A 22,876-nucleotide genomic window follows, 5' to 3' on the forward strand; every position below is an offset into this window, starting at 1 on the left:
CTCTTAGAAGATGCTAAGGTACATAGCTTTAAATCACTATCAAACATACAGCAAGGCATAAATATGACCGCTGTGCTCCATATATATTTGTGGTTAGTATCAGTCCCCTAGATTTACAGAACAAGATAAAATTAATCAATAGATAATCAAAAATCCTTACCGCTTTGTACCCCGTATCTGTTTTGCATGCTTTTCTCCCTGAAAACATTAGGATTCCTTGCCAGAATAGCCTGCAGCAAGACTGGTATATCTCCTTCTGGATCATCACTGCCAAGGTTATCTTTCAACTCTCTGGAATTGTGGAAGTAAGCAAATAAAGAGGCAAATGCATTTTCAAATTATAAGAAACTATGAGTCAAGTAAAAAAAAAAACAAAAACCAAAAAAACAAAAAAAAAACCAAAACCAAAATGAAAGAAGACAATTTACTGTTAAAATATAGGAAAAATCAAGTCTGCAAAGCACTGCTTCCTGCCTCTAGTTTTTTTCACCCTCTTCCTTAAGGAAGAAATATTCCTGCAAGTCCTCCCAATTATTTTCTGTTACAAAGCTCTTACATATATGTGGCTGTCAGTTTAAGATTCTCATAAGAAGTTTCTTAGGCCCATTTTTATACTGTGGTCTTCTCTACAAAAGAACACTTTGGCATAACACCAAAAGCATATTACTGTAGGAGTGAAAATAACATATGTATGAATGCATAACATTCAGGTTTCAACTGTGTAATGTTCAGGTTTCAACCCAATGTTTTGAAAATCTTTTCATTTTGAAAAGAGGAAATTGGCTTATCTTTGAGATCACAGGATTCCCTCTGAACCATAAAGAAATGCAATGGATTTTCTATAAATGCATCTGTGCACTCACTTCTTGTATGCTTTGAGGACTTTTAAAAGCTACTTCCATTTGAACAAAACAAGTGAGGAAACGACAGTGTTGCCAAAATAAAACAATTCAAGGGACACCAGAGAGAAATAAAAAAAAATAACAAAAAGAGAACACATTAGCATACTTGATGGCTCAATTGTTAAAACTACTTAAGTTCAATACCTAATCAGAAGTCAAAAATTTTCTTGGGTATGCAATTTGTCTATGTGTGTTAGTGACTAATACTGAATGCAAATTAGTATTACCCAATCAACACCACAAAGTCTGCACTCTAACCTACCAAGAAGGGAATAAGTGTTAGATCTGTAAAATAACTCCACAGTTAGGTGTAAGGGCTGATGGACAATTATTAACATTGTCTGAATGAAACATCTGACTCTTATATTGCAGCCACTTACTAAGCAAACCTAAGGAAAGTCCTGCATATTCTAATTTTCATATTCTCACAAACATCCTTCTCAATCCAGTAAATTTTCATTTCAAGGAGTAAGGATGGCGATCTGATGTAGAAGTTCAAAATACATACATGTGATCTGTTGACACCTGATTGAGACTGTGGACAAGCTGTGAAACCAGATTTTCATCCCTGCAAGCCAGAAGGCAGTTCACCTCTTCAGCTATCCGTCCATTGAAAAGCAGGCTTTTTGTTGTGGTAGCAGGTAAAGGTGATGGAAGAGGCAGCTGGTTCAAAACTGTTAGTAGAAAAGAGGAATCATTTCATGAGACACAAACACACAAATGTGGACATCCCCTTACTCTCTTACGAGATTAAGAAAGAAAACACAACGATGATTTAAAACACAGGGAACACTTCTGAATTTTTTTAATTCTTAAATTCACACATATTCTTAAATTCTTAAATTCACACATCTCCATTGACATAACCATAACTGGACTATCTAAACACTCCAGAATATTAAGCTCTTTATTACGTTATGGCACCTTTCTCCTGGAGACAAAAGCATGGATAAAAAAAAAAGTGCTGTAAGGGCATTGAGGATTTCAGTTTTCTACTCTGATCTCAATACTTAATCAGTGTTACCACTTTATAATAAAGTCTTTAAAGAAAAACCAAAAAAAAACAACTCATCAGAAAAAGCAAACAACCCAACAATCAATTAGACGCACTAGTTAAATTCTCAGTTGATTCTTCTCTTTTTGTATTTATTCTTATGTAAACCATCTTCTCAAGACAGCCCTAGTATTGTTGGTTGGTGTGTTCATTGAAATGTCAATTCAGTCAGAAAAACTTACTCAGAAATCTTATGAAAAGATTTAGTGAAAACACTATTTCAATCAGATTATAAGCACATTTTGATTTCTTAGGGCATTCTTAGATCTTAAGACATAACAAGGGTGTACAAATAAGAAGGTTTGACCAGATGATCGTAGAGTTACACAGACCAGAGGAGGTTAAGCCAGGAGAGGCCAAAAGGCTAGATAAAGAGTAAGGCCAACTCAGCTGGTTCAGGAAAACAAGCTGACTCTTGGCTTGGTAAGAGTCAGCTTGGCTGACTCTGAGCTTACTCTCAGCTGGTAACTGCAAGTTACCAGGCTGATCACATCCCTGAGATCAAGGTTTTAACTGAACCATTAGAAACAATTTCAGAAAAAAACCCAACATCTAAGTGAAACATATTTTTTGATTCTTTTGTATTTTGAAATTGAAAAAGTGGGGTGGTTCCAGCATTTTTACCCCTTATAATGTATATAATTGCTGTACTTAGTAATAAATTGCAATTCAAATAAAAGTTTGTAATATATAAATATCAATAGCTTTCATTACTTGCAACAGATTACCTTGAATGTGCCTGAAACTTGAAAAAATTCGCAAAATCAGCAAAACATATTGGTTATGTTTTAGCATCAATTTAGCTAGCCTACTCTACTGCCTTCAGGCATCATATCATCCATATTTTCAGAGCAATTGGCCTTGTCCATTACAGTTCAGTGATTAAAGGAACTCTTGCACCAGAATTTTATCAGTGATTTCCACCAGTTAAGCAATTTTACCTGCAAACACTTAATTCTGGAAAACTGTCCATAGCCAGAAACCTACTATTTGCATCCTGATGGTCTGATATTAGACAGACATGGTCATACATGGATACACATTTAAATACACAACCTGCATCTTTCACTTCAATACTTCAGAATATACCAGAAGTACATGAGCTGGGTTTTTCCTCCAAAACATCTGCCTTTTTTACTGTGAGCAATTAAATTCAATTGCTGGATATACACTTCCAATGTTTCTTGGAAAGCCTCCAATTTTCAACAGTGTAACAACAGAAGTGCTTAGAAGAAGCACCTAAGGTCACTGAGTCCAATTATCCTCAGACAGACAACCGAGCTACAAAATCTTTCTTACACTACATAAACAAGATGCCTCTCTGTCCCAGCTGCTCTTACTGCAATGGTTGTTCTAGGTCCTCACTATAGAATAATAAATCTCCTCTTAGTTTTCACTAGAAATTATTTTTTGGTCACATTATAATGATTTGGTTTTGTGTCAATATCAGCTTGTAAGGTCAATAGTTATTTTTCTTTCCTTACATTTTTTCTTCCTGACATACTTAAAGTCAGCATACACACTTTACATGCTCCCTTTGCAGGATGAACAGCAAAGAAAGAAGACTCAGGTCCAGCTGCTTATTTTTATTCTAGCAGTCATTTTCTGCCCCTACTAACCAGCTCAAAACTAATGAACTAGTTTCAAAGTATATTCAGTATATTCTACAACTCTCTTGATTAGTTGCACATCAGTCTAATCCCATGTCTCTGTCTTTTTAGTGAAGATGATGGGATGCATGTTTTAGAAGTACTTTATCATTAATATATTTTTCTTTATTTGTATGGTACCCAGATATGTTACTAAATGATGTTGCAAACAAATAATGCATTCCTATATTTTGTTTCAGGTTTCCTTAAGGGTTTTTTTAACTTGCATTTCACTTTATGCTTAAATATATATGGGTTTTTTTGGATAGACTTTTACAATTAAAGCAGTAACAAGGCTAACATATTTAATGACAAGTCTGATTTTAAACAGATTTAACTGTAAGAACTTTAAAAACAAAAACTTTTTAGAATTTTGAAAATGCAGATATTTACCAAAGAGGTAGAAAAAAATAAAGTAAAGATGATAAAAAGAAGAGTACTTACGGTCCGTAAGACTAGCAATCCCTGCAAGAGTAGTGATGGGAACATGAGGCATATCCCCATTCATCCTGAAGTTCTGGGAGAGTAGTGCCTACACAGATATTTCAGTTCAGGTGCCAGCTATCATTACTTCCCATCTCCCAAGCACTAAACACAAAACAAAAAGAACAAAACCAAATAAAATCTCAGTTTACTTTTTAAAAATTTTACATTCATTAACATAAATGAAACAGACCATACTACCTTTAGCTGCATATTAAGTAAATTTTTCAAGAGTGGGTAGAACAGTGTAGATTCTAAGTAACAAGTGGCATTAGCAAACTAAAGGGCAAGCTTCCTTCTGGTCTCAGAAGCAACCCCTTCATCAAAAAAAGATGCAAGACAAGGCAATAAAAAAAAAAAAAAATTGGTCAGGTTATTCAACACCGACTGAAAAACTGGTAACAAAACTTCTAACTGTTGTTAGTTCATGCTGAAGTGTAATCACACTTAATGCATAACCAGTTTAAGTAATTAGCTGTTACATTCACTTCCCAGTATTGCAGAAGGAGGCATTTTCATTAAGAGACTAGTGAAACTAAAAGGAGCAATTTACAGATTCAAAAATAAAGATGCAAACATATTGACAAATACAAAATCTAAGTACATTATAGAAGCAGTAGCTATTTCAAAATTGATCTGACAATATCTCTTCAATACCTAACTCTGTCTGGTCAAACTACTACCAGAAATTCTAATTACTCCTCTTGGGGAAAAAACAAAGTTTTGCCATCACTGAATTAGCTCATATCTTTCCTGTAAAACAGCACATTTTATATTCAACAAAGAAAAAGGAATAAGTTCATTTGGATTTCACTAATTATAAAGATACCAAACATAAGGAAGTCCACACTGCTAAAAGAAACCCAAAATCTGCAGTTCCAAATTATACACTATAATCCCTTAGCATATTGTGAAATTGGTATGATTTTTCTGAAGACATTAAAGGAATTTGATATGTGGTCACCTGTTGCAGACAGGCATTTGTGTTGACAGGCCGAAATAAAGTAGAGTCCTTACATAAGCATTTCTTTTATCTACTGAAATGCTGAAATCACTATTTACTTACTTTACAAGCCTATATTTTTGAGAATTACATATAAAATACATACAAACCACTAGGTCCCTATAGGTTTTGATAATTGCATATAGAATACATACAAATCAAGAGATCCTTATAATTTCCTTAGTAATGTTTCTTAGTAACATTCTTTCTTATGCCACACCAACGTGGCAACATACGGCAATATATAAAGCACCACTGCTTATGAATACGTACAGACTCCAAGACAAGAAAAAGAAATGTTAGAAGGCTTTTTGTGCTCAAAGTTTTCATCAGCCAGTGAAATTACCTTTTCAGATTTTCCCTAACTGCATGTTCTTCGAAAAACTGATGTTAAACAGAACTGACAGTGAATGACTACCTTTGCCACAGCTGCCACAGTCTCATTGTGACCTAAATTACTTTTTTTTAAATTAAAAATAGAGTACATTGCCAATACAGAAATATAGTCAGTAAGGAAAATGCTACAGACAGATACTCTATGGATTGCTGTGCTTGTTGTTTTTTTTTTTAATCCAGGAGAAAACTTCCATCAGAACGGTTTCAAGTACTACTCAATACCCAAGAGGTTTTTTATCCTAAATGAATACAAATATATGCAGAATTTCAGTGGTTGCCTAGTTCCACAAATAAGCAATTCTTAAAAAGAAATTTTAAGAATCAAAGAAAATACTCTAAAAGAGTTTCATAATGAGTCTGCAGCAATAAACCCACAGTAGATAACACTTTTAAAATCCAAGTTTTCACTGAAAGCCTAGAAACTAAAGAACACCTTTCACAGATAAATTGTATTTACTATAAAAATGTCATGTCTGATGACTTCTCCCAGCTGAAACTGCATCAAAGGAAAGGCCATATCACTAGCCAGTATTATTGAAAATTTTTATGTAGCACAGAAACAATAAAATATAAGGAAAAAAAAAGTCTATTCACTTTCACTTCCTCATCACATGAGAAAGCTGTTAACACAGAAACTGTCACTCCTAATTCAAGTTCATTCCTAATTCAAGCAATAATAAAGAAAATTATAGAGACGTTATACAGGAATAATTCCTCCAAAATCACACACTTAAAATTAGAAACCTTCTCCACAGATATATGGTAAGAACCTGAACCTGGCAAGGTCCAGACCTCAGAGTGGAGCAAGTGCAGTGAGCAGGGGAAAAGTAAACTTTCTTTGTAAGAGAAGAGTAAAAGGGGCTGGTTTGTTTAACTAACAAAACAAAGGTCAAGAGGGGATGCGGTTGCTCTCTCTAAGGCAGTCAAAGAAGGCTACAAAGGAAGAAAGCCACAGAGCAATGCTAACACAACAATAAATGGGCACATAAATGCAAGCAAGAAGAAAACCAGGACAGAGTTTTTAACCATCAGAGCTGCCAATTTCTACAACAGCCTTACATTAGTAGAGATAAGCAACACCACGACTCCAAAGATGGATTTTACAGATGTTACAGAAAGGACAGGATGTGGTTGCCTGCATCAGCTGGGGGCTAAGCATGGCAATTCAAGAACTCTATCTCTGACATTATGAAGTTTCTGTAAGCATGATGAAATGAATAACCAGATGAGAGTAAACAAGAGAGAAAGAAAGACTGATGGGATTAACTGATGGGATTAGTTTACAAAACAAACACAACATGAAGAAACCACATAGTAATATCTGGGTCCAAATACTACATCTGTCATGTTGAGGGCAAAACTGCATCTCTTATAAAACTGGCAAACAAGGCAGGATTCAAATGCAGAAGCAGAGACCAAGATCCAGTGAAACTACACCTCAAATTTTATGTTACTGAGAACATAAGAAAACCCATTCATTTGAAGATTTTAAAATGTCAAGCAGTTAGGGGAATAAAGATTGACAGCTCAAGACAGTGTAAGTTGTTCCATATAAAACATCAGTACAGCATGTAACAATAGCTTGACTGTCAGACAAGTATTGTTGGGGTTTTTCTCCCCTACCTCCATTCCCCAAATATAAAAAGAGTTAAAAGTACTATTGTAGCAGCTTACTACTAGTCAAGAAGAACAATCATTTTCAATGTCTAAAAATTTTCCATTGCCAGGATTGTTCAGTAGTTGTTAAAAATAGTGTCATATTTTTACCCCTTAACTGAAAAAAATGAAACTGTTAGTTATATTAGCTGAATTAAGGAAATCAAAGATCTGCAGTGGAAGGCTTTTAACCAATGCATTAGACTGTAGTGTAGCAGTTCAGAAAGAGTACAAGAAATCCAGTCTATATAAATGTATGAGGTCTTGTTAATTTAGTATATAGGTATTTATGCTCTTGTTTCTTTATAAGAAAGTATGGATACCACAGAAGACATTACTGGGAGGAAGGAACTGCAGTGCACAAAGGAAGCAACACAAAGAATCCCTCAGTGAAAGAAAAACAGTGAAATGGCACCATATCTAAAGAATAATGCAGGAAAAAGTTATCATCATAATATACACTAATATAGAAAAGCCAAGCCAAGTTAGCAAGGAAAGTAGTATAAAAAAATTTAGGCTATCATTAATATGTACTAATTTAAAGTGTTATTTTTGTAAGTTATCCTTTTCCCTTTTTTAAAATTTTTTTTTAATTATCTACATTACCCCTTACTGCAAAGGCAAAATTAAGGGAGGAAGAGAGGATGAAAGTAAGTTGGGAACAATTTAAGTACAGACATTGACATCCAGCAAAGAGAAACTACAAGCATAAAAGGAAAAAAAAAAACCAACAACCCAAGCAAACAAACAAAAAAAAAATTACCCTGTAAAAATAAAATAAGAAATAGAAACAAACTGCAGTTGTATTTTTTCAGATATTGCAGCATTTAGCTATCAATTAAATGATAAGAGGACTCTGACCACTGGTTATCAATAATGGTACAAGCTCTGCATTTATGAAACATTCCTCTTGGTTGAGAAACTGTCGTTTCTCGAAAAAAATACCAGGTTTTCTGAAGCTTTGCCATGTGCATGCATGAGAAGAGTAAAAAACAAAACAAAAGGAAAAATCTGTTCATGCAGTAAAACAAAAAGGCTCAGCAGCAAAGCACAGATAAGTAATCAATCTCAGTACTGGGCAGTTTCCTATGTACATTTAAATGTTTCATTTCTCATTCTCCAGGGTATTCTTTAACTTATTATAACTTCAGATTTAAAACAATGTATTATATGTAAGTGACCTGATATTTTCCAAGAAGTCAAAAGGTGGACTAAAATTAAATTTTAAAGAAAAGCTATGATATTAGATATCTATAATTTTTTAAAATACATTCTATTAAGTAAAGTACTTTAAATAGTCTTGTTTTATTTTGCTTAGATTATGAAACCTTTATTTAGCATTGAAGTACTTTCAAAAGCAGTTTCAGTTTCCTATATGTTGAATAACATCATATAGAAATAACCACAGCATCATGATCTTGACCTTTCCTCATCTGCATAAGAAAATTAAACTAGTATAATTATGTATTCACTAATTCATAATTTAGATGAAGAGTGGACACTTTCTTTTCTTTTAAATCAGCAAACCTGAATCACAAATTTATGAATCATTGTCTCTCAGTCAGTTTTAAACTTCTACATTTTGCAATAAACTACTTTTCTTGTTTGTTATTACACAAATCTCTGCTATCTATCAGTCCATTAACTATCCTTAAAAAATGCTTAAAGAATGAGAATAACAAAGACAATAAATTAATATCCTTTAGTTCTCATTCAGGTAAGATACTGTGACTGAGGTACATCAGACAGATTTATCCACAAGAGGGCAGATTTCTGGTTTCTATTCCAGAGCTACAGTTTTATACAATGACACTAAGTTTCCAGAACTAAACGCTTTCAAAAAAAACTCATAAACATACTAAAGAAGGAGATATAGTTGTCAAAACATAATCTAATACTTAGGTATCGGGGGAGGGGCAAGCATATACATTTACAATCTAAAGCATTTAAAGCTAATTCAATCTCAGAAAAAGTCAGCATTGGAAATGAACAGTGAACATTTATTAATCAGCTGCCCGATGCAGCTGTCTAAGGTTAAAATAGTAACACAAGAAAACATAAAGCTACTGTATATTTATTTAAGTTGACAGCCAAAGAGGTGGTTGCAGCATGTGGGTGGAGGTAAAGGAAAAGGGAGGGTGCAAGCAGGGAAGAGTGTGCATGTGTGTATGTACTAGTGAGACCTGTATGTTTCATTCATAAAGTGATCAGACAGCAGGAACAGTGATGCTGACAAAACAAGTGAAAAATGAAGAAGTTTGAGATAAGGTTTACCTAGTACAACTTCTAAACCAGTACTAGCATAATGTGTTTTCCTATAGTAGGTGCTCAAATCAACACAAACTACAATCAAGGTAAGAAAAAACCCTTAGTGAAAAGTACTATACAATTGTAAGTTGCTTACCAGTATAAAGCAGTCTTTAGGGGAAAAAAAATTAAAGCAGCCAGCTTCTTAATCTGTAATTACTACCATATTCCTTTGGGCTCTGCTGCTCTGATTTGATAAACAATGACACTGATGTCTCTCCTGCCCATGCGATACCAGGGGCAGTGACACTACTATACACAAGAAGAGCAATCCCAGCACAAGCAGTGAAAGCACAGACAGAAGACTGGTCTGTGGATTCAGCCAAAGACACCCCCTAATGCAGGAGCACACGTATTTCTACCAGGGTAAGCATGAGTTGTGCACTGCACCTGTAAAAACGCTTCCTGGGGAAAGAAATAAAAGGGAGTTGACACAATCAGACCATGCCCAAATTCAGACCAGGCCATTTGTAGAGAACAGATGCCTATAACTGATATGCAGCTTCCCGGATCTGTGGGATAGTGGGACTGAGTGCAGCCATGGCAAGTTTGCTGACACTGAGCTGTCTGATACAGTGCCATGCTGGAGGGAAGGGGTCATCCACAAGGACCCGAACAGGCTTGACAAGTGGGACCATGCAAACCTTGTGGAGTGGAGCAGTCATGATACTAACCATCACAGAGAAACAAACATGAAGGGAAAACATCAACCTACTTCAGCAGCTCATATATTTATTTCTCATCTGCAGTACGTTTTCCACATGCAATTTTTACTCCAATGAAGAAAGCAAAGCTCTTTTGAGTAAGCATAGCCCTTGTGCTTGCTCAGGCACGTATCAGTGGCTGATATTAGATATAGTTCACTTTATTGGAAGAAAATAGCTAAGGGATGTATAGAAGAGCAAAAGCAAATCAAAGAGTTCATTTAAGTCAGCTCTGCCAAATGGAGAATACTTTAGGTTGCAATACCCATCTTCATTCATAAAATAGTTGTGACAGGTATTAGGGAGGAAGTAGCAGCTTTGTTTTTTCCAGCTTTCTGGAATGTCTCATGTTTGCTGTTAGTAGTGCTGCCCTTTCCTAAACTCTGACTTTTACTTGTATTTTAAAGACTTTTTGTTCTCTTATTTGGCTGGAACTTTACCAGACTAAAAGCTTAGTGATTAAACACTGAACCAAAACCTAGTTAATACAGTAGTCTCTTCCAATTTTTAATTTTGCATTTCTGCCCTTGAACTCTCTCAGATGCTTTGTAACCTTTACAAAACAAAACTGGTATGAAATTAATCTCTTGAAGCAGCAGCTGATTTTATACAAGTCTTCATGACACACAATTTTTGCTTCTTTTATGACTTTGAAAATAAATTAAAATCCACCCAAACTTCTTCCATATACACTAAGAAAACACATTCACCAGTATATAATTTCTTTAGTAATCCACAATAAACACAAACATAAAATTCTACATAAACAGATTTAGTGAGCTGCATTTCAAAACCACATCAGTGCCTCTTCATACTACAATTAATATTGATCAGTGATACATTGTTTGCCCTAATATTGATCTTGTTGCCTGTTTTTTAACTTCTCCCACATTGTCGTGGTTTGAGGAAGTGGGTTTTCTGGGAATGCTGTGGTCAGACCAATAAGTGTTTAGATGTGAATACTGGCAGCTGGTCTGGCCACTGAGGCATTGGATACACCTCTGAGAACCCAGGGGCTAAAGCAGAGTTTTCCCCTGGGAGCGGTCTCTTTGAGTTCCGGTCAGGGAAGAGTCAAGACCTCCCCTGCCTGGCTTTGAGCTGGGCGGGGGAGGGGAAAGCCATCCGGCCCGGGAGAGGTAGGCCTGACCCCCCTGAAGATGGAAGGGTTGGCGGGGGGCACCAGGAGGCATTGGGCAGCCCTCCCAGGAGAGACAGAGAGAGAGAGAAGCCCCGAGAGGATCTGGGCAACCCTCCCACTGGGAGACGAGAGAGAGAAGCCGGTGCTCGGTGCACGGGACTCTGGCCTTGAAGCTGATATCGGCCTGTGGAGAAGGAGGAGGAAGGGGGATGGGGGTGCAGCGGACAAGGAGCCTGGCCACGTGTAGGAGCTTTTAACCCCTTTTTGGACGATGAAGACCTCGCAGAGCATTGACCTTTTCTGGAGCAGAGACAGAGTGGAAGATAAAGAGAAAATGAGCAAGTGATAAAAGTCTGAGCAGTGAGTGAGGCTGGGAGAGTAAAGAAGAGGCCGGAGAGAGATGATGGAATAGCTTGGTTGCTGGACTCTTTTTGTATAGCCGTGGACAGAACCATGCTTCCTTGTGATACAGAGACTACATCCAGGGGGGGCAATGTCTCAGAACCAAGAGGGTTCAGGGTGGAGACCCCTCAGCCCCAGGGGGTAGAAAATATGGGGGGGACAGGTGTCCCAAAGGTGAGACTGTTCCCTTTTTGGAACTGGACAAAGCATCCTTAAAAAGGACAACCCTGGAAGCAGCCCTGGTCCATGTTCAGTGGTGAGAGCACTGGACATGAAAAGGAAGAGGTCACCATGGCCCAAAAAGGACTCCTCTCCTCTTGAAGGACTAAGAATTGAGTATTTACAGGGTGAATATGGACTGAGAGTTGAAATTTGAGAGATAGATGTGTTGGAAATGTGGTGGGGGGGAGGAGGAAATGCTTTTGTGAAGTTTTCATTGTTCCTGGGTGTGTGTGTGTGTCCTTTTCTTTTGTAGTTTAGTTAATAAACTTTTTTTTTCCCCTATGCCTAAGTAGGCTGCTTTGCTTATTCCTGGTCACATCTCACAGCAGACACCAGGGAAGGTGTATTTTCATGGGGGCACTGGTATTGTGCCAGTGTCAAACCATGACACACATACAAGAGAGATGCTATACAGCACTGCAGGGAGTTAAGATGCTTCTCTTCTGAATCGCTGTATTACTTCCCCTCATGCTCTAAACACAATGAAGCAGTTCCTCCATGCAAAGACTCCAACTAGCTCTCTGTAACATATCCAGTTTCCCTCTCCCATATCAAATCCACTCCCATGCGTCTCAGAAGCTGGATGAAGAGAGACAGCACATGTTACAACCTCTTTCTCAATGGGAACACAACAATCTCCTCTATTCAACAACCAATTTTCACAAACTAAACTGTCTTGAGGCTTCCAGCCCTTCTAATGATAACTGGAATTTGCTGATGCTGATGCTTTCCAAAATTATTAGGCTGAGGAACTTACAGATAAAGAGATGACTAATGACCAATAGGTAGAAAACTATTAAATTAAGTCGTGATTTTAGTGACTATATGCAGAAACACAAAGAGCTTTGGTTACACTGTCCTACTGTACACATTTGCACAATTACAGCAAGGTAATTATTTTTGTCATTTTATAGCATTCCCTACTGAAAATTTGTTCTGTTTGGCTCATTTTCATGAGGTATTATATATTGTTTATGCAGCATACAGAACATATGGTCTCTAAAGGAAAGTGGGCTAACATTTAAGAGACAAAACCCCCTAAATAATCAATGGAATTAAACAGTTTAATTAAGATTACTAATCTTGCAAAACGTATTGCTTCAGAAGGTTGAACACAAGAGCAAAGGTAACTTGCAAAAAAACGCAACTGCAGTGTTTGTGTCTAATAAATACAGTAACTGCATAGGGACTTCAAGAGATTAAATTTTTCATATGTTTGATAGCTGATTTTAGTTAATGTTTGTGTTCTAAAATTGAGAATTACATAAGCCTTTTGAACATACACCATCCAACCTAGCAATGCTAAAACTGTAAAGCTCGATGACTTTGTAACTACAATTAGTGTCAGGATTCCCTGATGTTTTCCTTTATGGCATTTAAAAATTTATCTTCCTACCCTATTTAGTTCAATCCCTATTAACATTATAAACAAATAAGCCTGTGAAACAGTATCACAAGTCAGCCAAGATAGTCCTTTTTCCCAATTCCACACACATTCTGGTCAGCTAAACTTCTGAAGCACAATGATCACAAAAACAGCACAGAAAACAAACAAAAAATAGCTGGGAGAAAAAAAAACTAAAACATTTAGAAGGTTATTAATAAACCCTGAAGCATAGTGCATGCAACATCTATATGTATTGTGTTGGAATAACTGCTAATGAACTAAGCTCAAATGAAGACCAGCTTACCATGAGCAATCTGGGCTAGACAGTAACAATCTGGCATCTCTCAGTAGCTAGGAAAAATATTATTTTGGTGTTTGGTTTTGGTGTTTGGTCCTTGTCAGTCTGGGGACGGGTTCACAGTGCTACCTATGAAAGTGCCCTACATAATTCTGAACTTCTGTTGCTGCTGCTGGTTCTCCTATAGCTGCAGCAAAAACTCACCAACCGTACTGAAAGGAGGGATATATTTAAAAAAAAATTCCTCTGAAGTGGTGTCTCTTTCACCTTACTGACCATCTTCCACATCTTACTCTTGATAGCCTGCAGATGCTGCAAATCGAAACCAAAACTACATAGGAAATGCACAAGTACCTAGCAAAGCTGTTCACAGCCTAAGGCAAGTTCATGCTTCCATCAAGGTTAAGCTTTGCAACTTCCAAAGTTTTCAAATTTCTTCCAGAGCATAAACAAACATTCAATCAAGAACAATTAGATGAAATTATGTTGGTTATGTACAAAAAACCTGGGGGATTTTTAACGTGTGGCCTGTCCATTTTAAACATTCTTGGTTCACCTTCACTGGGTACTGCAGCAATACAAAGAAACACAGAACAGCTGTCAACAGTGAAAACACACTTGTAGAAATCATAATTTAGAGCAAAACAAAAGATAATTATTTATGTAGATAGGAATGCTACGACCCAGTTAGTATAACACAAGTGCAGTGAAGCACACTACTCTGAAGAAAATCTCCATTTCATAGAAATTCTCTAAAATATGCATCTGAATTTTTTTCTTTAACAAACTTAACTAACTGAATCCAGTTTGGAAATTTTCTTCATACCTGAGTAGATCTCACTCAATACAACTTTATTTTACAGTAAAATAAAAACAACTGACTTTAAGATACTAATTCTAAAAGAGAATATAAACTCCAATGTTTAATGTAGCTCAACTAAGCCACTTTAAAGTGGCTCCTCTTCATTTGCATTAAAAAACCTAAAGTACTGTCATGTAGACAAGGATTGAGCAATGCCTTTATTTCCAATTATTCGAACAAAGTCATACATTTTTAAGTAGTTCAGCTGAACACACATGATACACCTACAAACTGGCTTCACATTTGTTTTTCCAAGAAACAAGAACAATTTTAAGTTACACATTGTACATTTCCTATCAGAACTTCTGGTACAAACATATCCATCATAATAAAAGTGTGCAGAACATAGAAAACAGAAGATTAGGTACAACATTTCAATAGTGAACTAGTCAATCTAGTTCTAGCTTACTTTCACCCTAAAGAGCAGAGCAGATCATAAACTGTGACACAAAGAGTTGAGAATTGAGGGGTGGTAAAAAAAATTTCACTTAATTTGCCGACTTTTTTGAAAAACACAGAACGCGGCCCATCTGTCATGGCTACCTCCTCATTTCACAACAATTCCTCAAAGCACAAGGCTGGAAGAGACAAGGCCAAAGAGCTTTCTGAACAGTCCATGAAATTAAAGAGCCAAACAAGTTATCTTTTGCTGACTTTTTTCCCACATCAAAAAATGGATGTTTTTAAATTTAATGTCTTTGTACATGTGGTGGGTCTAGCACTGGCCAAACACCAGTGGACCCACAAGAATATATTTACTCATTTCCTGCTGGGATATAGGATTAGGAGGAAGGCAAAACAGGTTCAAAACTTTAAAAGGTGGATCTAGCTTTTAATTGGCTTATTAACATGCTTATTCTCAAAGCTAACCAGCAATTGGTTTTGCTAGGCACAGAAGAAGCTCTCAGCAGCTCCTCTAAGAAAAAATCACTTCTGTGGATAGCTCCAATGCAAAACCAACACAGTACTCTAGTGTGGTTTTGTTCTATTCCTTTAGATCTGTTTCATCAGTTTTACACAATTCCCAAGGATGAGGCTGAGTCACAGAGTTAGAAGGCTACAGCTCAGCTGCTCAGACAGGTGGATGTGCAGACACGGCTGTGCACTTATACAGAGCGGGGAGGTAGATGGAAAAATGAGATAAATCTAAGCAGTAACTCCAACTGGGATTCCCATCTTGTTATGGAATTCGGCTTCTGCTGATGCGGAGGACAGCACAAGGACGAATAACTTAAAAGGATGACAGATACACTTCTCAAAACATTTTTGAACATTTGAAAATGTTTTTACAAATACATTAATGCTAGAAGGAAGGGTAAGACCAGCCTTTGTTCTTTATTGGACAAGGGAGGGAACCTAGTATCTGGAGACGAGGAGAAGGCAGAAGTGCTTAGTGCCTACTTTGCCTCAGTTTTTAGTGAGAAGATGACGTGCCCTCAAGACACCTGCCCGCCTGGGCTGGCAGATGGTGTCACGGAGCAGAACGGTCCCCTCATTATCCAAGAGGAGGCAGTCAAAGGACTACTGAAATGCTTGGATGTTCATAAATCTATGGGACCAGATGAGATCCACCCCAGGGTAATGAGAGAGCTGGCAAATGAGCTTGCAAAGCCACTCTCCATCATTTACCAACAGTCCTGGTTCACTGGTGAGGTTCCGGATGACTGGAAACTGGCCAATGTGATACCCATTCACAAAAAGGGTGCAAAGGAAGATCCTGGTAATTATAGACCAGTCAGCCTGACCTCAGTACCTGGCAAAATAATGGAACAGTTTATATTAAGTGCCATCACAAAGAATTTACAGGATGGCCAGAGTATCAGACCCAGTCAGCATGGATTTAGGAGAGGTAGGTCATGTTTAACCAACTTGGTCACCTTTTATGACCAGGTAACCCACCTAATGGATGCAGGAAAGGCTGTAGATGTTGTTTATTTGGACTTCAGCAAGGCCTTTGACACTGTCTCCCACAGCACACTCCTAGACAAGCTGGCAGCCCGTGGCTTGGACAGGAGCACTCTTTGCTGGGTTAGGAACTGGCTGCATGGCCGGGCCCAGAGAGTGCTGGTGAATGGTGCTGCATCCAGCTGGCGGCCAGTGACCAGTGGTGTCCCTCAGGGGTCTGTGCTGGGGCCAGTTCTGTTTAATATTTTTATCAATGACATGGATGAGGGTTTAGAGTCTTTCATTAGCAAATTTGCAGATGACACTAAGCTGGTGTGTTGATCTATCAGGGGGACAGAGGGCTTTGCAGAGGGACTTGGAACGGTTGGATGGATGGGCAGAATCTAATGGGATGAAGTTCAATAAGTCCAAGTGCCGAGTCCTGCACTTTGGCCACAATAACCCCCTGCAATGTTACAGGCTGGGGATGGTGTGGCTGGACAGTGCTCAGGTGGAAAGGGACCTGGGGGTGCTGGTTGACAGTCGGCTGAATATGAACCAGCAGTGTGCCCAGGTGGCCAAGAAGGCCAATGGCATCCTGGCCAGTATCAGGAATGGTGCGGCCAGCAGGAGCAGAGAGGTCATTCTTCCCCTGTACTCAGCACTGGTGAGGCCACACCTTGAGTATTGTGTCCAATTCTGGGCCCCTCAGTTTAGGAAGGACGTTGAGATGCTTGAGCGTGTCCAAAGAAGAGCAACGAGGCTGGTGAGGGGCTTGGAACACAAGCTGTATGAAGAACGACTGAGGGAGCTGGGGTTGTTCAGCCTGGAGAAAAGGAGACTCAGAGGTGACCTTATCACTCTCTTCAGCTTCCTGAAGGGTGGCTGTGGTGAGCTGGGCGTCGGTCTCTTTCTCCGGGCAACAACAGACAGAACAAGAGGACACAGTCTCAAGCTGCACCAAGGGAGATACAGGCTAGAATTAAGGAGGAAGTTTTTCACAGAAAGAGTGATCAAATACTGGAATCATCTACCCAGGGAGGTGGTGGAGTCACCATCCCTCGATGTGTTTAAAAAAAGACTGGATCTGGCACTTGGTGCCATGATCTAGTTGAGGTGTTAGAAGATGGGTTGGACTCAATGATCTTAAAGGTCTCTTCCAACCTAGAAAGTCTGTGATTCTGTGAAAACAGCATCTAGCTGACTGAAGCCACAATACACAAACTTACTGTTCCCTGGCCTGTCTTTCTCCTGCTCCAAATGCTTATTATTTAGCTCTGTCCACGATTAATCCCATTACTGCATAAAAAATGGTCTGCCCATGCAGATATTTCTCTAAAGCTCTCCTTTTCAGTATGCCACACAAAGAACAAGAGAAAACAAGTCACTCTAAATTTGACAGGACTGCAAACTGCCATCACCTCTGCAGCTGAACGAGGCCTTTCAGTACCGAAGAGATAAACAGTTCATGACAACAAATACCAAAGACATAGAACACACATTTGTTTCCCCTTCTTTATTCCCTCCAGCTCCTTATCCTTTGAAGGAGAAGGAAGGAATAGAGAACTACTACTGTGTTTATGCATCCAGGAAGTTACACATTATATCTCACCACATTTTTCCCAAAAACCCCCACAGATGCTGAAGGAAGTGACCTCTGGAGGATATCTTCTCCAATCTCCCACTCAAGCAGAGACACCATGATGACCAAAAAATTGCAGGGGGGAGGGGGGAGATAAACCCTCCCAATTAAAAAAAAACTATGGACTCAAATTGACTATGCACTTTATTTTCTTTCGCTATAGTATTTATTAAAGCTGACACAGAAGTACCTGATTTGCTCAAAACACTCAAATTGACTATGCACTTTATTTTCTTTGGCTGTAGTATTTATTAAAGCTGACACAGAAGTACCTGATTTGCTCAAAACACTCAAATTGACTATGCACTTTATTTTCTTTGGCTGTAGTATTTATTAAAGCTGACACAGAAGTACCTGATTTGCTCAAAACCAAAGTAAATAAAAAAATATTCAACCATTGAGACAACACACCTTATTAGACTTAGGAAAAAAAAAATTCTCAAAATCTAAGGCTCCCTATTCAAAAAGTGTAAACAATCCATAGAGCAACATTATATTAGCAAAATTAGTATTTTCACTGACTGCAGAATACTCTGGTTTTGAATTCCTACTCTAGTAGTCATTTTTTCCATTTTCATTTTAAGAGGAAGCAGTGAGGATTTTTTAAAGACCAAGGCCCCAAAGAAAGTAAAAGTTCTAATCTTGACAGTGACAGCAACAAAGCAAAAACGTCCCCACAAGTTCAGATTAGCCTCAATCTTTAGACAAGTAAGTTACAATTAAACACATAACTATACACCAAGACTATATACAGCTAGAAAAGGTCACCCCAAGTTAAAGGCCATCAGTAATTGAGATATTGTATCAAACTATGCAAATAATTATGTCTATACTAAAGACTTCCAAAGCTATTCCATATTGTAGTTTTTACTTTTGGTTTTTAATTCTAATAATGCATTACTTTGATGGAATACAGAAAGTAAGTTACTTGCTTGAAGACAGCTAGCATGCACAGTAAATAGTGGTATTTTTTAAAAGATCCCTTTTACTGTAAATAACAAATAAAAAAACCCAAATCAAACAAAAAACACCAGAGGCTTTTTAAAAGCATCTTGCAAAAAGAAATGAGTATCTCAACATCTCCAATTGGAAGAGGCTTTTAAAACAAAATTAGAAATATTTATAATGACAGAGACATTTCTTCCTACACGATTAGTGGATGCAATGAAGTCTTTTCTATTCTTCTCAATTCACGGATTCATGGACCTGTACAAGACTCAGCTTTAAGTGGTTTTCAGTATGAGCCATAGGCTTCCTACTCTTGCTTTGACAAATATGAAAAACTTTGGTTAAACAAGCTTTCCGCAACCAGATGAAGAAATTGAAAGAGAAATGTAGAGGGATAGAATCTAAGAAAATATAGTGTAGAAAGTAATCTTACCCCTAAGGAGTTGTGGCTGGGCCAATTAACAAAGATTAGGAGCAGGCCTGACTTTAACACGCCACAGCTGTAACCAATGAGAAGAAGATGCTGTAAAAGCGTGGGGTGGCTGGGTGAGAGGGGAGCTGGAGTCAGTTGGCTGCTTGTGAAGAAGAAAGAGTCAGTGATCTGAGGAGATGCCCACGAGAAACACCAAGAAGGTATGAAATTTTTGCAATTAAGGAGACAACAGTATGGAGCCCCTGCAATAAGATGACAACAGAGAAACATCCAATTATCTAACTTTTCTATTTGCCTAATCAGAGTGTAGCTTTAGTTTAGATTTCTCCTTCTGCAACAACCCTTCTCTTAAATTACTAAATATAATGCCTTTCAACTGCTGAATTAACCATTATTCACACTCAGCATACAGATTCACAAACAAAATGTTTGTTTTGCAAGCCTTGAAGGAACCAAATATTTTAGCAAATTGCTCAATTCTTCCTAAGAAACTTTTACATCGGATCTGACCCACCTGAAACTTTTTTGCAGGTTTCAAAGCAACAATCATAGCCTTTGCAACTGTGACAGAAAATATGTGGCGGACACAATGACTGTCCAATTTCCTTTAATTTAATGCAGTCTTCAAGCATGACTTTGCAAGCCAATACCATCTCCCAAGGGAATTACTGCTAATTAGCACACAAATTTTGACAGAATATTATCCAGAGAGTTTGAATGAATGATGCTGAAAATTGTATTCCAAGTTAATAAATAAAAAACCAACAAAACCCCAAACAAATCAACCAACCCACCCTTAAGGTATTGGTTCTTAGAAATGCCTTTACTTGACCTCAGCTTGTCCTGGAAAAATCAAAGACCTTCAAAATCACTCCTCAGCAGAAATCTCACAACTAGATGCAAAAATAACTGGAAATGCCATAGCTCTCAAGCTGATTCCAAGTTCTAAGCTCAGAAGGCAATTTTGGTATCTAGCCTTCATAAACTAAGCAAACCTCTAATAAAAATGTTATTTCAATGTCCAGAATATTATGTGAGACAAGAAATCTTGGCAAGAGATAAGCAGTCAGTCACTCCCATAAGATTTCCAGTAAGTTTGTCTACCTCTTTTGAAGTAAATTTACTTAGAAAGATCTCACTGTTTATTAACACATAATGGAAAAAAAGGAAATACTAAAGGAAAGTTGAGTAACATACATAATGAAGAGTGAATATAATCTATGATATACAGAAATCCTACCTGAAAAAAAATTTGAGATAATAATTTGAGGAAACTGGAAAGATTCACACTACATGTCTCTAAAGTGGTAATTCTCTGCAGTAATTTAAAGCATAGTTCTTTTTGGAAATTATTTAGGGGACCCAGACTACATTTTTTTCTTAATCATGAATGACAATGCCTACTTAATCAGTAAGTACCAAAATTAGAGAGCATAGCTAGTCACTTATGAAGCAGAGTTTTTATCAACTGTTAAACTCCAATGAAGTACAACTTGAGAGGAGGGTCCATGCAAACCTCAAGATGTTCAACAAGGTGAAGTGCAAGGTCCTCACATGTGTCAGGGCAATCCCAAGAACACACAGAGGAAGAACTTGTGGGTGCTGGTGGGTGAAAAGCTGGACATGAGCTGTCAATATGAGCTCTGAGCCCAGAAAGCCAAACATGTCCTGGGCTTCATCCAGAGCCCCATGGGCTGCAGGGGAGGGAGGAAATTCTGCCCCTCTGCTCCACTGTCAAGATCCACCCGGAGCACTGCATCCAGCTCTGGGGTTCCCAATATATGAAGGACATGGACCCGCCAGAGCAAGTTCAGAGGAGGCCACGAAGAGACTCAGAAGGCTGGAGCACCTCTGCTATGAAGACAGGCTTGAGAGAGTTGGGACTGTCCAACCTGGAGAAAAGAAGGCTCTGGGAGAACTACAGCACCTTCCAGTACCTTAAGGGAGCCTACAAGAAAGCTGGAGCAGAACTCTGTTGCAAGGACATGCAGTGACAGGACAAGGGGGAATAGCCTTAAATTGATGTCAAGAAGAAATTCCTTGCTGTGAGGGTGGTAAGGAACTGGAACAAGTTGCCCAGAGAAGCTGCGGCTGTCCCTTCAAGTGTTCAAGACTGGGTTGGATGGGTCTCTGAGTAACCAGGTCTAGTAAAAGGTGTCCCTGCCCATGGTACAGGGGTTTGAACAAGATGATTCCTAAGATCCCTTCCAACCCAAACCATTATTTGATGATGAAACCCAAGGTAAATTTCCAGAGTTCAATAGCAATGCTGTTTTTTTCAGCACTGTTCATGACATTTCACAACTTTCTTTTGAGTTATCAGTACCATTTTACAACTGCATGTTTTCCTATTAGAATTAATGCATCTTCTACTACAATGAAATCAGGCATAAATCTCTTCAATTCTCATACACCTTCTACAGTGCTGATTCAGAAAGCTTGCAAATGGCAAATGATTTTCAAAGTAAGATTCAATTCAAGAAGACAAGCAAAAAACTTGCAATACATACTATCCAGGAAAAAAACTGCTGTCTGAAGAAGAGTCTAAATGCACATGGGATTTTCTCACAATTTCCTTGTTTATCAAATTAAAATATCACAATAACTGTCCATAATACAGGGACAACCAGGCTCAGTATGCATCCTTTGCTCTACACAGGGAAGCAACAATGTAAACTTGATCAAGACAGTGAAGAAAGACATGAAAAACACCACACAGTGAGCAGAACAACTCACTAGAAAAGCTTAACATAAAGATGAGAGGGTAAACGTCTAAAGCTAGAAGGAAAGCTAAACTACTATTTTAGTTTACAATGTCCCTATTTATTCCACCTAAAACCAGGACTTTGATTAATCTGAGTACATATTTGGTTGGTGAACTATTTCAGTTTCTCAGATATTTTACAAAATCATATCAGTACTTGACACACACACAGACAAAACCAAACCAAACAAACAAAAATCCCACAAAAACAAAACCCAAAACAAGTAAGTGTAAAAAATAAACTGGAGAAAAAAATCCACTACCATGCTTTCCCACGGTAAGCTGTAATTTGATGAAAATGTATCACCAATGGTTTAGAAAATAAAATTGCTCACTTTACCAGCATATTGGTTATATTAGAAAATAACTAAATCAAATATCAAAAACATTGCAGAAAAAGGCAAATACTTCTGCAACATGCATGAGGTCTCAGGATTTAATGAGCACTGTGAAACAAATGCAAAAATTGAATACCAGAAACACTGGTAAGGATAAAGAATCTCATCCAAGTGTTTGACTAATGACATTGACTCAGGTATAATAAAGTGCCTTTCAAAAAGAAGCATTCCTCAGAATGTATCTAATTTTATTAATGACAAATTAAGCTATGAATTAAAAATTACATTGTCCCATATTCGTATCAGCTGTTATATATACAATTATAACTGCGCATAAGTGAATCTACTCCAGTAATTCTGGCTGGACATACCAATAATTTTAAAATTTCAGGGTAATATTACTG

At 37.7% G+C, this 22,876-nt stretch overlaps 1 protein-coding gene across 6 annotated transcripts in view; it reads right to left on the minus strand.

Annotated features, from left to right (window-relative positions):
* Positions 1–22,876, minus strand: part of NIPBL (NIPBL cohesin loading factor) — a 158,618-nt gene that overhangs the window by 95,948 nt on the left and 39,794 nt on the right. For all 6 annotated transcript variants that reach the window (XM_030968242.1, XM_030968238.1, XM_030968240.1 and 3 more), the window contains 3 exons: positions 4,050–4,193; positions 1,411–1,576; positions 161–291 (listed from right to left, as the gene is read on the minus strand). In XM_030968242.1, coding sequence (XP_030824102.1) covers positions 161–291; positions 1,411–1,576; positions 4,050–4,113 — 361 coding nt within the window. In that variant the 5' untranslated portion in view covers positions 4,114–4,193. The remainder of the gene's footprint in view (positions 1–160; positions 292–1,410; positions 1,577–4,049; positions 4,194–22,876) is intronic.

Source organism: Camarhynchus parvulus, chromosome Z (genome assembly GCF_901933205.1).
Source record: "Camarhynchus parvulus chromosome Z, STF_HiC, whole genome shotgun sequence".
Taxonomy (NCBI): domain Eukaryota; kingdom Metazoa; phylum Chordata; class Aves; order Passeriformes; family Thraupidae; genus Camarhynchus; species Camarhynchus parvulus.